The sequence below is a fragment of the Bactrocera dorsalis genome, chromosome 3 (genome assembly GCF_023373825.1).
Source record: "Bactrocera dorsalis isolate Fly_Bdor chromosome 3, ASM2337382v1, whole genome shotgun sequence".
NCBI lineage: Eukaryota > Metazoa > Arthropoda > Insecta > Diptera > Tephritidae > Bactrocera > Bactrocera dorsalis.
Window position 1 is genome coordinate 1,621,226 of NC_064305.1, and position 15,403 is coordinate 1,636,628.

Below are 15,403 nucleotides of genomic sequence, written 5' to 3' on the forward strand. Positions count from 1 at the left end.
CGAATTCTCCTCGAATTCATAGAATTTCCGCTACTAACAAATAGCTAATTGGTTACTAGCACTAACTAACGGAATAAAAAATAGTCCAAAAACAAAAAATTGACTTTAAGAAAAATAAAAATCTCACTCTCTGCATCACCCTGTGCCTGTGAAAGGCTGGCGTCACATGACGCCTGAAAGCAGGCAACACTTTTCGTTTGTATGGCGCCGGCATTTGCTTGCTGCTGATGCTGTTCGCCTGGTAGAGTGGCGTGTGCCAAAATTTGAGCTGAAAATCTGGCGAGGCCGCAAGCAACGCCGAACCACAGCCGATGGCGGATCAGGGAGTGCGAATTTCTTGCTTTTTCATAAATCTTACTTTATTAAAGGCTACAAGGCGACTTCTACTACATTGAATTGCATTAAATTTTTTTGTTATTATTTTCGCAGGCGCCAGCCGCTCAACGCCAAAGACCATCACTTTCTTCAAGGGGCACGGCATGAAATCGCTGGGATTCAGCATTGTTGGCGGACGTGACTCGCCAAAAGGCAATATGGGTATTTTCGTAAAGACTGTATTCCCTTCGGGGCAAGCGGCGGACGATGGCACACTGCAGGCGGGTAAGTAAAGCTAAGCGCTTAAATATTGATTTTGATCTGATCTCCACCTTTTGCCCTCTCTCAGGCGATGAAATAGTCGAAATTAATGGCACCTCGGTGCAGGGCATGAGTCACGCTGAAACCATACGCCTGTTCAAGGATGTGCGCGAGGGTGCAATAGTGCTAAAGGTGTTGAGAAGGAAGTAAGTCCCCAGTTACCGGATTTGAGACAACCTAACGGTACAAAATTTAATCTCATACTTATTTTTATCGAAGGTTACAGAAGGCGAAATCAATGGGCGCTTAAGGTGGACCAGAAACCATAACCTGGAAAGTAGTTATCACGAGGCACGGCCGTTTGTTAAATATTATATTAATATTATTTAATTAAATTAAATGTAAAAATAAATATTTAAAGTATGCAGATGCGTAAGTTAGCGTTAAAAATGTTTGTAATGTCATAATATAGTCTAATTTATATAGTGATAAGCTCGAGCTTGATTTTAAACAATAAAATAAAGTATTAAATTGTATTTGCGGTTTTTAATTGTTTTTAAAGAAATAGGCGAATAGGTAGGTAAAAAATAAAACTATGAATAGTAAAATTAAAAATATTAAAAAACATAAAAAATAAAAAAAATTAAAAAAAAAAATAAAAAAAATTAAAAAAAAAAAATAAAAAAAAATAAAAATTAAAAAATATAAAAAAACATAAAAACATTAAAAATAAAAAAAGGTAAACTAAAAACAAACATTAATAAGGACACTAAAATTAGTAAAAAAAATAACAAAAATTTATAAATAAAATAAAATTTAAATTTTTAAAAATTTTCAAAAAATTCCATATTCAAAAATTATTTATATAACTCATATAAAAAACTATAAAAAATATAAAAAGAAAAATAAAAAAATTTGGAAAAAACTAATAAATAAAGAGATTATAAAAAAGTATAAAGGAGATTTGAAAACTAATAAAAAAATATACACATAACAAAAATATGAAATATAAAAATTATTTAATAATCAATAATTTAATATAAAAAAATACAAAAAATAAAAGGTAAATATTATAAAAAAAATATAAAAAATATAAAAAAAAATTAAAAAAATTAAAAAAAAAAACAATATAAAAAAATTAAAAAAAAAACAATATAAAAAAATTTAAAAAAAAAACAACAATATAAAAAATGTAATAAAAAATACAATAAATTATAAAAAATATGAAAAAAATTATATAAAAACTACAAAAAAAACTTTTATTAACAAAAAATAATTAAATACAGAAAAAATAATAAGATATTAAAAAATTAAAAATATTAAAGGAAAAAATTAAAAAAAAAATTTAATTACAAAAAATTAAACAAAAGTAAAAAAAGCTTTTATAAAAAAATATATTCAAATTCCAAAGAAAAATAATAAAACACTAAAAAATTATAAAAAAATTAAGAATATTAATAAAATTAAAAACATTTTTTTAATAAAAAAAAAATATAAAAAAAATTAAAAAAAATTAAAAAAATATTAACAAAATAAAAAAATTAAAAATATATATAAATGTTTAAATAGAAGATAAAAAAATATATAAAATTGAAATAAAGTTAAGCGAAAAAAATAAATATTGAAAATCAAAAAAAAAAAAAAAATAACAATGAAACAAAAAATATAGAAAATTTGCGTAAAAAATAGCTAAAAGGAAACAGAATTTTGATAAACTAAAACAATAAAAAATAAAAAAAAAAACGAAAAAAGGAAAAAATACATAAAAAAAATTGAAAAAATAAAACAATAATTTCTTAAAAAATATAAAAAAAATTAAAAGAATATTTTAAAAATATAAAAAAGAAAAATAAAAAAAATTAAAAAAATAAAATAAAAAAAATTAAAAAAAATTAATAAAAAAATATAAACACATTAAAAAAAATTTAAAAAAAAATATAAAAAAATTAAAAAAATATATACATACATCTAAAAATATTAAAAAAAATATACATAAAAAAATTAAAAAAAAAAATATTAAAAAAAATTAAAAAAAAGAGTAAAAAAAAATTTAAAAAATAAAAATGAGTAAAAAAAATTAAAAAAATAAAAAAAAGTATAAAAATTAAAGAAAATATAATAAAAACAGTTTAAAAAAAATAAAAAATATAAAAAAAAATTATTAAAAATAACAAGTTACAATATTTTGGAAATATAAATTTTAAACAATGAATTAAAGAATTTATTACATAATTCCAAATAAATTAAAAGTGTTCATTGACTTATAGATACATATGTATGTAGCTGTTATAACAAAAAGAAGCAGTTGTCAAATTTCTATTTTTACTTCAAAATTTTTTCAGTGCTATGCTCAAGCAAAACATAAGTTTTTAAACATAATCAAAAAATTTTTAATAAAAAAAAACCTTTTTAGAAACTTCTGAGCAAATGACTTCCAACTGTTAACAAAAATAAAACGGTATGCAAAACGCAATTGAACATTCACTCTCTCTCCTTTAATAGCTCACAACTGCCGAACAGCCGTTAGTTATGCGAAAAGCATGGATAATTTCAATTTCCTTTTATTTACATACAATATATAATTTTATTTCGATATTTTTTTTGTTTTGTTGATTTTTTTAAGTTCTTACAAAAAAGAAATGCAGTAATAAACTGACGCGCATGCGCATTACAATTACAATTGTTACAATGAAATATCATTTACGCGTCTTATATAATAATAATTATGTTTTGAAACAAACAGTATAACATATAATAAAAAAGTAATAATCAAATATTCTAATAATTATAATAGAACATCGAAGAAGAGAAACATTGCAAACGACATTTTTTGTTTTTGTGTTTTTTGTTTTAATATCGGCTTTCAAGCCGATTGGGTAGTTGAACATGCGAAAAGGAACGAAGGATTTATATTTTTGTTTTTTGTTTTCTTTGTAATTAATTACTTTCTAAGGAAATTTAAATACAAAAATTGGTGCGCGCTACGGCACTTTACAACTATAAAAAATATAATCTTTTAGATATAGAAAAATTTGAACTAAAAATTGTTTGCATTTCCAATTTACTATTGCGCGCTCTATGCATGGCTTTGTGTGTTTGCGTTTTGCTTTGCTTTGTTTCTGTATTTCGATGAGGCTAACTACTTTACACGGCAACTGATGGAGTGAAAACTTATAGTACAAGTGGGTAAACAAAAATTCTGCTTGCTCTTTCAATTGTGGTTGTCTTTCTAGCATCTGTTGTTGTTGCTGTTGTGGTTGTATTATTAATAAATAAATCACTATTGTTTCCAGAACAAAATTAAGATTAGAACTGCTTCACTTTTGCTTCAAACTTTAGGCGTTTAGGCGCATCAACAGATCGTGGAAAGTTTGCATGCATTTTTGCATTGGTTTCGCGAGCATTTTTGTTTAGTATACTCCTGGAGTAATGGACAGCGACGTGTGGGACAGTTTCTAGAAAGGCCGAAAATGTATTTCCATAATCTCATCATCGGACGAGGACGATTCGCGCTGAGCTTGCTCATTGTCATCGCCGTCGTCGTTGTCATCGCTCATGGACGAATGTGAGTTGACATCTACCCAACCATCATTGTCGTCGTCATCACCGTCATTGTTGTCGCTGTCATCATCGCTGTCCATATCTTCGTCGTCGTCGTCGTCATCGCCGTCCGAACGATTGCGTCGCCGAAAACGAAGCTGACCTTCGCTCATATCAAAAACTGTAAAACAAAATTAGTTAGTATTCGCAACGCCGCATTGCTGTATGTGTGGCACTCACTGTCTGTTGAATCGCTGTCCGAACCGTCCTCATCAGACTCAGGCTCTTCATCATCTTCCTGAAAGCAGAGATAACCAATTATTCATAATCGCATCGATGAGGTCTTGTGCTGCTGCGTCAATCCCAGCGCCGAGGCCGGCGCGCAGAGTGTTGCCATTAACAGCCAGGGCTCCGGCGACGCCGCCGCTGCCGGCACCACCGCCGATCGCTCGGCCTGCAACAGCTCGATTGTTGCGATTGGTGCGAAACGCATTACCCGCACCACCTCTGCCTGAGGCTGCTGCTGCAGCTGGTGCTAGTCTGGCGCTCCGTGCACCGCCAGCGGCACTGGGACGTGGCGCAGCATGACCATTGCTACCGCGACCGATCATTACACCGACGCCGCCATTGCCACTGGCGGCCGCGGGCAACGCTGAGCCGCGAAAGCTCACGATGATCTCTTCACCACCGCCGCCGCTACCGCTGCCGCCGTTGTGTCGCCGACTTGCGTCGATGTCGATATTGATTTCGCGTATGCGTCCAAAACGACGAATATGATCACCGGCCCGACGATGGTTAACTGCGTCGGCGTTATCGTCATCGTCGTTCTGGTTGCGGGCAGGGGCAGGCGCAGCGCCTCTACCGCCACCGCCACCTGCTCCTCCTCCGCCACCACCACCACCATCACCATCATCATCGTCAACATCAATATTTATAATGGCGTTATTGTCGTCGTCGTCATAGTCGTCAGCGTCCGCATGTGCCGCTGCGCGTTCGGCGCTATTGCTTGCGTCATTGCCGACGCCGACGCCCATGCCTGACGCGTCGCCATGACGCACCTCATCTTGATTCTCGACCTTCTTCATGCCCACAGCATAGATTTTGACGAACGTTTCCGGCCGCGAGTCGAACGCCGGCTGGTTCTCCACGAGCGCAATCAGACTGCCATTGTCGCTTATGCTCATGTCGTAGATGCCGCGCCGCACGTCTATCGTCGATATCGATGAGTAGTCGTACGCGTCCAGGACCTTAAAGCTAGTCTCACAGGCGGGCAATTCCTCCAGCATCGCATCGATACGCTCATCGGACGCTTCCGCGTTGTAGCTGTAGATGACGCGCATGGGCGAGAATTTCAGGAAACACTGGTCCAGCACAGGCACCGTCTGCAGCAGATGGAATGTACGCAGATCCCACACTTCGGTGTTTGAAATAATCTGCAATCCAAAGCGGTTAATTGGTTAAATGTGTACGAATAGATAATAGGAATAATAAAGTCAGGCAGTACCTCCAAACCATTCGGGTGGAATACGCCGGAAAGACATTGATTGAGCTTGTCGAACTTGTGTATCTCCTTGCCGGAACGCACATCCCACAAGACACCATCTGAAAGCCGAGACCATTAGCATTAAGCACAAAGCTTTGAGCGCGGCGGGACACTTACCTGACAGAATGAGCTCGTCGGTGGGACAGAAGGTGGCACGATTCTTCACATACTGGTTGCTGAGCGTTGGTGTGAAGGTGGAAATCTTATTTCCCGTATTTATGTCGTAAATGATGGCGCACTACAGCAGTGGATAAATTGTAAAGGGGTACGAGTTAAATTTAAAAGAAAAAATGAAAATTTGATCGTGGACTCACGTCATTTTGCGTGCCGAGCACTTTGTCCTGCGTCAGATTGTTGAATTCGCAATAATAGTCATCGCCAAAGCTGAGCTTCGTTGCGAACTCGTTATGTTGTATAGACCAGAGCACGCTGAGCGGCGAACGCCAAGAGCACGAGGTCAGCACCAGATCGCCAGCGCGGTTCGAAATGATGGAATCGACCACATAACCGTGGCAAGTGGATGAGAAGACCTCTGTGCCGGTGGAGAGATTGAATGCTTTCACCTCGCCGCGGTGCGTGCCGACGAGCAGCAGTTTGGAGGGCGACACAATCTCACACGTGGAGAACTGCAGCGAGGGGAAGTCATTGGAACGCACCGAACGCCAAGGCGCGAAGTTCGAATGCACATAGCGTCGATCCAGGCGCGCTGTATTATAACCGGCTTGCGCTTTGAAGATGCGCGCTGTTAAATTCAGATTATCGCCCGAGCGATTGGGCTTGGGGTCCGGGCACTTGTGTGGCGTGAATAGGTCGAATTGTGGACATGTGGTCATCGGGTTGTTGCACAAGGCATGCTGATTCGTGAGATACTCGGTGACGATGGTGCCCAGCGTGATGCCCGTCTGGTTGCCGTGCTGCGGCGGCGGCGAACCACTCTCCGAACGCACGTCCTCTGGCAGTGAGGAGATTTGCTTCTGCAGCGAACGCTGCGCATTCGCATTCGCAATGGCCAAAGCGCTGGCGCTGCTCGCGCTGTTGTTGATTTTCTCCGACTTTTTCACCAATTTAATGGGTGTTACCGCGCTGCTGCTGCTCGGCAGCTCGTCCAGCGTCAGGCTGCTGTTCAGTTGCTGCTGGTCGCTGGTGGATGAATTCGCTAAGCTTTGTATGGCATTGTTGACGTCTTGCATGCGGCTGCGCAGGCGCTGGCGCACCGTTGATGAAGGCAGCACTTTGTAGTCGAACGGCGATTGGTGGAAGCTCTTCGTCGTGTTCGCCGAGACCTGCGGCAAGCCCGCCTCCTTCTGCAGCATTTGCGCCGTCTGCAGCAGACCCTTCGATTCCAGATGGTCGTGTATCAGCTGGTAAAGCTGTTGCTCGTTATACTGGATTTTTGTTTGCGCAATCACATTCGCTTTGTGTATGTTGGCGAGTGAGGGATCCATTTTGTTGGAAATGGGTTTCGTTTTGCCCGAGACGCGTTCGACGAGCTCGATGGCGTACTTCTGAAATAAGACGTGTTCGGCACGTTTCTCCTGCAGTATGGGATCGCGCATCAGCGTCTGTATCTGGCCGTTCGAAAATAGTGTTAGTTTCCCGACGATTTGGCCCACGCGCTCGGAGCGTGCCAGGCCGGCCAAAGCGCGACAGGCCATGCCACGTATGCAGTCCGCGTCGGTGATGGGCGCCTTGATTTGCATCAACGAGAGCAATATAATAATGCCGTTATTGGAGCACACCGACTCCCACACCTTCTCGATTAGCTCCTCGCAATAGCGATTTGCTGGTCTGTTGCGCTTGGACGAATTTAGCGCTTTCCCGGCGCTATTTGGCTCTTTCTACAAAATAAACGAGTCTTTAGAAATGTAACTGTAATATTGTTGCTGTAATTAAGCATACCTTGGATGACGAGTGGAACACTTTCAAGGCGGTATTTGGTTCCTTCTGTAAGACAACGGATAATATTGTAAGATTTTTGTTTGTACTGCATAGAGCTTAGCTTACCCTTGAGAGTGGTGCGCAGACGCAATGGACCAAGACAGCCAAAGCTGATTTTTGCACATCCGCGTCCGCTGTTATATCGCCGGAAGCAGCAGCCAATATGAAGTAAATACCTGATGCACCTGCGCTATCCGGCACATCCAAGCGCTCGCAATAGACCTGGAATACGCGCGGTATAACACAGCAAATGGACAGCACATCCAACGAGGAGCGCACTATTTCGGATCTAGAAGGGTTTTGTCATTAGTATTGCACGATTGGAAATTTTTTTTTGAAAATAAACTTTCTTTAAGGAATTTACCTGACGCTGTTGTTCCAGTCGTAGGAGAGCGCTATGATTTTCAGCAGCAGCGTTATGCCGCTCACTTTCAGTAGCTTGTCCACGGGCGCCCAATGTGCGCGCACCGATGTGTTTTCCTGCAAGGTGCGTACTTGTTCGCTGATCTGCTCCAGTGTCAGTTTGGCCGCTTTGGTGACATTATGCTGCGAGAACTCGTTGGAAAACAGGCATTGCGAACGCATGAAGTTGTTGTACTTGTAGAAGAGATGACTCTCCATGTAGCGTTTGAGTGCCACACACACATGACGCACGAGTTGACGTGAAGCACACTCCAAATCATCGTTGATAGGGTTCTCGTCATCATCGTTGTTTGATGGATTCAAAATTTTAAGTATTGAAATCTAATAAAACGAAAACTCGTCTTACAATGCCGTTAGTGCAGATATATAGTGCGAATACATACCACATTGTAGAGTTTCCGCAGACCATCTTGCGCATCGAATTCGTCCAAAATGACTTTGAATTGAAAACTGAGGCCAAAGAACATGGTCGCATGGCAGACGCCCGAATCATAAGAGCGTTCCATTAGCCACAGCGCATAGTGCACTAATTCGGCTATCACAGTTCGTGGCATGCTGCACATGCGCTCCATGGCCTCTTCGCAGTAGGCGAGGTAGTAGAGATTTATTGAAACACCAGTTGCTGCAATGCTAGGACGCGGCACTTTAAGCAGCAACTAAAATGTTGGGAAATTGATTAATATATGAAAATATTTATAGTCAAAATAGTTGTACTTACCTCCAGTCCGCCGTGCGCGATGAATTCCAGAGCGAATTTTTTATGGCAAAGCAATGAAGCCAGATATTTTAGCGCCTCAAATGCCAGACATGTGTCACGCCTGTCCAAATCCTCCAAATAGCCGAACACTAAATGCATAGCACGATGTTCGAAAACCAAACCTAAATAGTCTTGATGATTGCCGAGTGATGTTAAATACCGTAACATTAGCATTTGACTCGATTCGACGGTGGGCGGATGCAGGGGTATGTACATTTTTTTGTAGTAACGCGAGCCGCTGCCTTGTGGGAAGGCATCACGACTGTTCTCCAACAAAGTCGACATGTTCGAATTCGAACAATTTGTGTCCAATAATGTACTCTTTGAAGCTTGTGATGTTGATGCTTTGGCATCGTTCTCTGATTGGGGCGATGACACAAAAGAGGCGTCGTTATTGCTCCAAGGTGGCAGTAACTTTTCAAATGACATATTATCTTCTGAGCTGGAATCGGGTGGTGGTAGTGTCAGCGTAGAAAGGCTACATTCATTGCCAGAGTGGTAGATAGCTTGTAACATATGCAGTCGCTTCAGCGTTTTGGGTATGAGGCGAATATTGTGTTCCTTGAATGACACTGCTATTTCGGTTACCTCCATAGCTGCACCTAGCAGACCGGTAGCATAACTTTGTAACGGCTCAATACTATCTTCGGCCCAACCGAAAATTCTATGAATCAGATGCTCGAATTCGCCTTGGAATACGGCAGATGTCTCCAAACCAGGCGCAATTATGAATATTAGGCGACAAGATAGTATATTGAGTTCTAAGGAACTTTTTTGTATATTTTGGCGTGTAAAGAAATTATCACGCAGATAGTCGCTTACAAGCTGAAAAACAAAGAGTAAATTAATAAAAAAAAAGTTTTGTCAAATGTCAACTTATTGTATACGTTACCTTACTGACGAACACATCTTTGCGGAAGAGCTGCTTCAGTAGTACACCAAATTGGCACTTGGGATCAGTACGATATGGATGTCGATCCTCAAATGGATCGTGATCTTTGCGCATATAAATTTCCTTTTCCTTTTCGAAGATTTCGGCCAATCTAAATGAATTGTCATTATAATTATTTTTATTATTGTTTGCATAGGCAACGTTCAATTAAATAGTTATCTACTCAAATGAAAGTGCCTTTTGTTCACTCAAGTACTAAACTATTTTTAGATTTTTTAATCACTCATTTCGACACAACAATAAATAAATTACAAAATAAAAGTAATAACAAAAACATACATACAACAATCTAGAAAGACAACAAATAAAGCATGCTTATTCTGTTTTTTTTTTTATTTTTGCAAGCAGTAAAAAACCTGTTTGCGTGCATAAGCTTAGACGAACAAACCTAAAGGTATGTACATATGTATGCGTGCAGTCATTTACCTTTTCAACACTGGCACTGGATCGAATCCGGAACGTGTATGTTGTGCTTCCCAAATTTGCAGCACTTGCGACATATCTTTATTATCGAAATTTGGCTCTTCATCTTCGAAACCATAGAATGGATCGGCCTCAGCAGCTGCGCCAGCTCCACCTTCTTCATTTTCGCCTGCCTCTTCATTTGCGGCATCCCCATTAGCTTCGTTTGGGCCATTAGCTTCATTCTCCTCAGCTGCGTTCATCTCCGTATCTGCTTCCGCATTTGGTTCTGGTGGTGCTTGATCATCATGTGTATCACTGGCAACTTCACTACTATTCGCATCCTGATTTTGCGTCGTAGACCCTGTTGCAAGCGCTGTAGACGTTGTTGGCTGAATTTCTTCTGCGTCACGCATTTCCGCATCACCTTGCTGATGCTCAACTGGCTCTACGTTATTGGGCGGCATTTAATGCCACAATTTTATCTTTTTGTACAAATCTAGTCCTAACCTAACAAAACTTTCCCACACGTCGAGGCAAAGAACGGAAGTTTTCCTTCTTTTGAGTTCGCGTGTACAAGTTAACGTTGTTGTTGTTGTTGTAATCACCCCTTTCAATTTTTTGCGAAATTGGTATTCAGTACAATTCAAGGTTAAAACTAATTCGGAAATCGACGAATAACTTTTCACTTCTGGTTATAAACAAATATTTTTGTTAATATGCACTTATTTTTAGTAATTAAATAAAGAAACAAAAATCGTAAAACTATGCTTAAATTTGTGTTTCACATAAAAGAAATTCCACTGAACTAAGCAGAAGGAAAATGCACGCGCTTTTTTCGCTGCTGTCAAATTGGTACTGTGCTAGTGATGCCACATCAGCATACCAAGTTATTTATTTTAATGAAAAAATATTTGCTCAAGATACACATGGACAAACAAACACAACATTTATCATTAAATATACAAAAAACAATTAAATTTGAAATTTTCAAATATTTATTAACCCAACTGCGTTAGCCTTTGTGGACTTTTACCTTAGAAAATTAATTTTTTCACTTCTAATTAGCCTCGAATATGGCACGCTTCAAGCTTTTTCATTTTTGTTTACCCGATTCCATGATTGAATGATTGAATCAAACAGCTGATCCTCTAACTTCAAATAGGCGGCCGCTGACGTTTTACTTTTGTATTGCTTTCTTAATAAACAAAATTTCCAATTTGTATAAAATCATCAACTGTATAGAATAATAAGAAAAACAAATTGTGGATTAAGTTTAACATGTCTTTTCTATATATACTGAGTTGGGTATCCACGGTGATACATATTGTTTTCATCACAATATCGATTGGTACGCAGAATTTATGAACTTATGCAGGAGCTAATTGTTTATTTATTATAGCGGCGGGTCTGTACTATATCGCTGAATTGGTGGAAGAGTACACGCAAACTGCTCGAAAGGTCATTACAATGATGATCAGTGCAACAGTATTTGTGTATATAATGTTCATATTCTTTGACAATTTACCATGGAAGATGATACTGTGTGGCCTTGCAGCGCAAATGTTTCACGGGATAATCATGAGTAACTTCCCATTCATACGGTTCATCTCAGTTCCTTTTGCTGGCGCAATTGTATTACTGATTATTAATCATATGTTGGCTTTCCAGTACTTCACCAGCTATTATTATCCCTTCCTGCAGGTAGGCGCTGAATACAGCGTTTCTTATACATATATAGTAATTAAAAAATATATATTGATGATTTTAGATTTTGGCATATTTCACAATATGTCTCTGGCTGGTGCCATTTGCACTCTTCGTGTCCCTGAGTGCAAACGATAATGTGCTGCCGACTACGGTTAATGACAGTATGGGTAGGTTATGTGAATTTACTTGTTGCTTGAAAATTCTGACTTAATATAATCATAGGAAGTCAAGATGTGGTTACGAATTATTTCAGCCGTGGGAAAAAACAAGGACTGTTATCGCTTTTTAACTATGCTAAGGATAGTTTATTACCCACAAGAAACAAGAAATCTTTCTGAGAATTTCTGCTTGTAAATTCTTGAAAATGTGGACTGCTACCAAAACATATTTTGTTAAGTTGAAAAAGCTTGGTAATTGCATTATTTATTAATTAAACATAAATTATAGAATTTACACCGAAACTTTTTGTATTTTATTTTCGCTTATGTGTCAAGAAATGTAAAAAATTTAGGAACATAAAAATTTAAAAACTAAGTACATCCGTAATATCATATAAATTCGCGAAATTTATCCTGAGTGATTCTTCAATCATACATTAAGTAAATTACTTATCCTGTGTCTTAACGCTACCATCATTCATGCCGAAATAAGCTTTTGTTGCCATATTCACAAATAATCCCGTTTCGACTACTCCCGGTATTTGCAGCAGTTCGCTGTTAACCTTTGCCCAGTCACAGTCGCAATTTTGCTTGAAATGCCAGTCTAGTATAAAATTGCCATTATCTGTTACGCAAGGTCCGGCTTTAGCCACTGCCATGCGAAGTTTGAGCTCTCCGCCGTATTTAGCAGCAATGCGGTCTTTTATCGGCACATATGCCATTGGCACTACTTCAATGGGTATGCCCTTTTTGTACTGTTCACCCAAATGTTCTGAATTTTTTGTATAATCTGCTATTATTATCAACTTTTCCGCGCATGATGCTACAATTTTTTCCTGCAATAAACAACCGCCACCACCTTTTATAAGTACCATATTCCGATCCACTTCGTCGGCGCCATCGATTGCCACTGCAAGTTTAGGATTGCGGTCTAGATCACCAAGTACCAAATTATTTTCCACAATGAGCTGGCGTGCTTGAAAGCTGGTTGGCACACATGTCACCTTCAAACCTTCTTTTTGTACTCGTTCAGCAAGGCGTTCCACAGCAAATACCACGGTTGAACCACTACCAATACCTACGACGGTATTTGTCTTTACCCACTCGTCGACGGCGCGGTGAGCGGCAATGCGTTTTGCTTCGTTCAATGACATATTTGAACTTGAGGCTGTCGTTTGCAAGACTGTTTTTGAGAAGCTGCTTAGTGTTTTCCTTGTGAATTTTTGGGGACTACAATTGTAGTGAACTACTTTTAGTAAACTTATCACTGGAGTCCTTGTCATGTGCTGGCATTAAATACAATGCAATCAATAGTATTAATAGCAGAACAAGTAAAACTTTAGATATATCTAACCAAAACAGTTTACTGAAGTTATTGAATGAACTTGGAATTATCAGTTTGTTTTATTTCTCTCTACTATCTCTTCGCCTGCTTTACGTCAGAGAACAGCTGCTTCGCACGTGTCTGCCGGGCTGTGTTTATTTTGTATAGTGTGCCTCACAAATTTCGCCGTTATTTTGGAAAAAAGGTTTATTTCTATATTTTTATATTTGTGAAGCTAAGCCGTGCTAAGGAAACATTAGCTTCAATCCCACCACCTTGTTATTAATTTTGAATTCGTTTATAAGTCGTTTCCTCCTTTCGAAAACTCTCTTCACATCCGATTCACATACAACTTTTCTCGCTTGGCTTGAAGTTCATACTTAAACAACAAAGCGAAGAAAGCAAAGTGCACGTTAGAATGAAGGTTTTGCTTTCCTTTGTGGTATGGAAACCACTTCAGTGACGGGTTTAGGTCATACCATGTTAATGGAAGCTGCGGTTCAGCCGTTCTCTACACTCCTATTTGATTTGATGGTAGGAGACTGCCTTAAGTGCTGCTTGACTCCTGCTAAGAATGGTTATACGTTCGTTGCGATAGTTACGTTGAAGGTTTATCTCTATGTACCGACTTATGGCAAAGACTTTTGCCTGGAATTGCTTGGAAAACTTCCTGTAGGTATGGAGAGCTTGGTGTGGGGTCGTGCGACCCCTGCATCGATCTCCTTCGACATTTTCGTGTACCACTTGATCGTATATATTATCCCTAAACAGTAGCTCAGAGTGGAATTAGTCCATTCAGTCTTGCTGCCAAGAGTAACCCTGAACTTATTTGTGAATGCTGTTCCTTAGGAAAAGGGCCAATGTTATACTACCCCTTAACTCTTTTATCCGCTGGGCTGAGTTTTCTCACCTCTGCCACACCCTTCTGCTGTCATTTTTAGAAGTGAGTGCTTAGCTACCTGATCGATTACTAAATAGATGGAGCGGTGTGCGATCAAGCATGACGTCAAGTGTTGCCGTTGGACAAGTGCGCATTGCACCCGACATGCAGATAGATGCAAGTCTTTACGTGATTATGGGTCTCATGATCATGGTGTACAACCATCTAATGATCCTTGGCAGAGTGGAATCCAGCGTGAGACCAAAAGACCTGGTCATATACAAGATCCGGTATAGTCTCTGCCCGAGTAAAATTACTGTAAACCTGAATTAATTTTAGGTTGTATCTAAGCAGTTGGGCACTATTTCGACCCAGTTTCAATTTCAGTTCAGTTTGGCGCAATCTAGTCTAGCTCAGTAAATCAATATCCAGTCTGCTGTGGCTTAATCGTACTCAACATCTACGACCCCAGTAAAGAAAATTAAGTATACAGAGGATTATGCTCTGTAAAATTGTATGAACATGTTAATTTTGTCTCCATCCAAGATAATTTGAAGTGCAACTGGTCGCGTGGCAGCAAATCTTGCTTAAGCTTTACACATCTTTCCAAAAATATTGTTATTATTGCATGACTATGAGAATGTGTATGTAGATACTCCTATGATACTACAAAAATTGTTGATGTCATCAAAATGAGACTCCTGAATAGGCAAATGTAAATAAAAACAGTACAAAAGCAGCTCCCGCCTCTTTCGTGCATATCAAAATAGACTAAAGCACAAAAATAACCGAATTAGCTCCTCCAATTGTGCCTCAGTAGTGCTTTAGTAGTATATTTATTGTGTCGCAACCGCCCACTCATTTTGACATACCCAAGCATTTCGTCAATAATGTCAATCAACCCGTTCGCCGACGCCAAAGCAACGGCTATAACTTCTGTGACGGTTAACCGAGATGCTATCGCTGACGTAGGCGTTGTTGCTGGCGTGCATACTTTCTCCGTTACGTCATGTTCGGCTGTGGGGAAGCAAGCATTTTGCGCCTTCTTCTCTCTTGTGTCTTAATTCTTTACCTCTTGACTGCCGCTGATTAGAGGGAGTCCAGGATTAGAGTGCATTAAGGGCGTTTCCAAGCGAACTCCTTACCCATTTTACATACGCAGCACATACCGCATGTATGTACATATATACATATACTGTT

The 15,403-nt window shown here is 38.9% G+C and overlaps 4 protein-coding genes across 8 annotated transcripts in view; 2 read left to right on the plus strand and 2 right to left on the minus strand.

Moving 5' to 3' along the window:
- The window catches only part of LOC105230209 (AF4/FMR2 family member lilli), a 92,774-nt gene extending 91,662 nt beyond the window's left edge, over positions 1-1,112 (plus strand). For all 4 annotated transcript variants that reach the window (XM_049453893.1, XM_049453892.1, XM_049453891.1 and 1 more), the window contains 3 exons: positions 430-600; positions 665-782; positions 856-1,112. In XM_049453893.1, the coding sequence (XP_049309850.1) occupies positions 430-600; positions 665-782; positions 856-886 (320 nt within the window). In that variant the 3' untranslated portion in view covers positions 887-1,112. The remainder of the gene's footprint in view (positions 1-429; positions 601-664; positions 783-855) is intronic.
- Positions 1,113-3,057: 1,945 nt separating this feature from the next.
- Positions 3,058-10,996, minus strand: LOC105230179 (protein mahjong). Of its 2 annotated transcripts, XM_011210802.4 has the most exons (13): positions 10,156-10,995; positions 9,670-9,820; positions 8,739-9,602; positions 8,404-8,676; positions 7,962-8,341; positions 7,664-7,886; positions 7,559-7,603; positions 5,974-7,497; positions 5,777-5,897; positions 5,621-5,718; positions 5,175-5,549; positions 4,357-4,414; positions 3,058-4,297 (listed from the first exon to the last, which is right to left on the minus strand). In XM_011210802.4, the coding sequence occupies exons 1-13, from the start codon at positions 10,596-10,598 to the stop codon at positions 4,032-4,034; spliced, it is 4,821 nt and encodes a 1,606-aa protein (XP_011209104.2). In that variant the 5' UTR covers positions 10,599-10,995; the 3' UTR covers positions 3,058-4,031. The 2 variants fall into 2 exon arrangements, with proteins under 2 accessions (XP_011209104.2, XP_049306929.1); XM_049450972.1 differs by lacking the exon at positions 3,058-4,297 and having other exon boundaries at positions 4,357-5,549; positions 10,156-10,996.
- Positions 10,997-11,283: 287 nt separating this feature from the next.
- LOC105230178 (protein TEX261) lies at positions 11,284-12,302 on the plus strand. The gene is made up of 4 exons (XM_011210801.4): positions 11,284-11,482; positions 11,534-11,835; positions 11,903-12,008; positions 12,064-12,302. Exons 1-4 carry the CDS (start codon positions 11,413-11,415, stop codon positions 12,177-12,179), a joined length of 594 nt encoding a protein of 197 aa, XP_011209103.2. The 5' UTR covers positions 11,284-11,412; the 3' UTR covers positions 12,180-12,302.
- LOC105230177 (ribose-5-phosphate isomerase) lies at positions 12,283-13,425 on the minus strand. The gene has a single exon (XM_011210800.4). The coding sequence runs from the start codon at positions 13,280-13,282 to the stop codon at positions 12,446-12,448; it is 837 nt and encodes a 278-aa protein (XP_011209102.2). The 5' UTR covers positions 13,283-13,425; the 3' UTR covers positions 12,283-12,445.
- Positions 13,426-15,403: the final 1,978 nt, after the last annotated feature.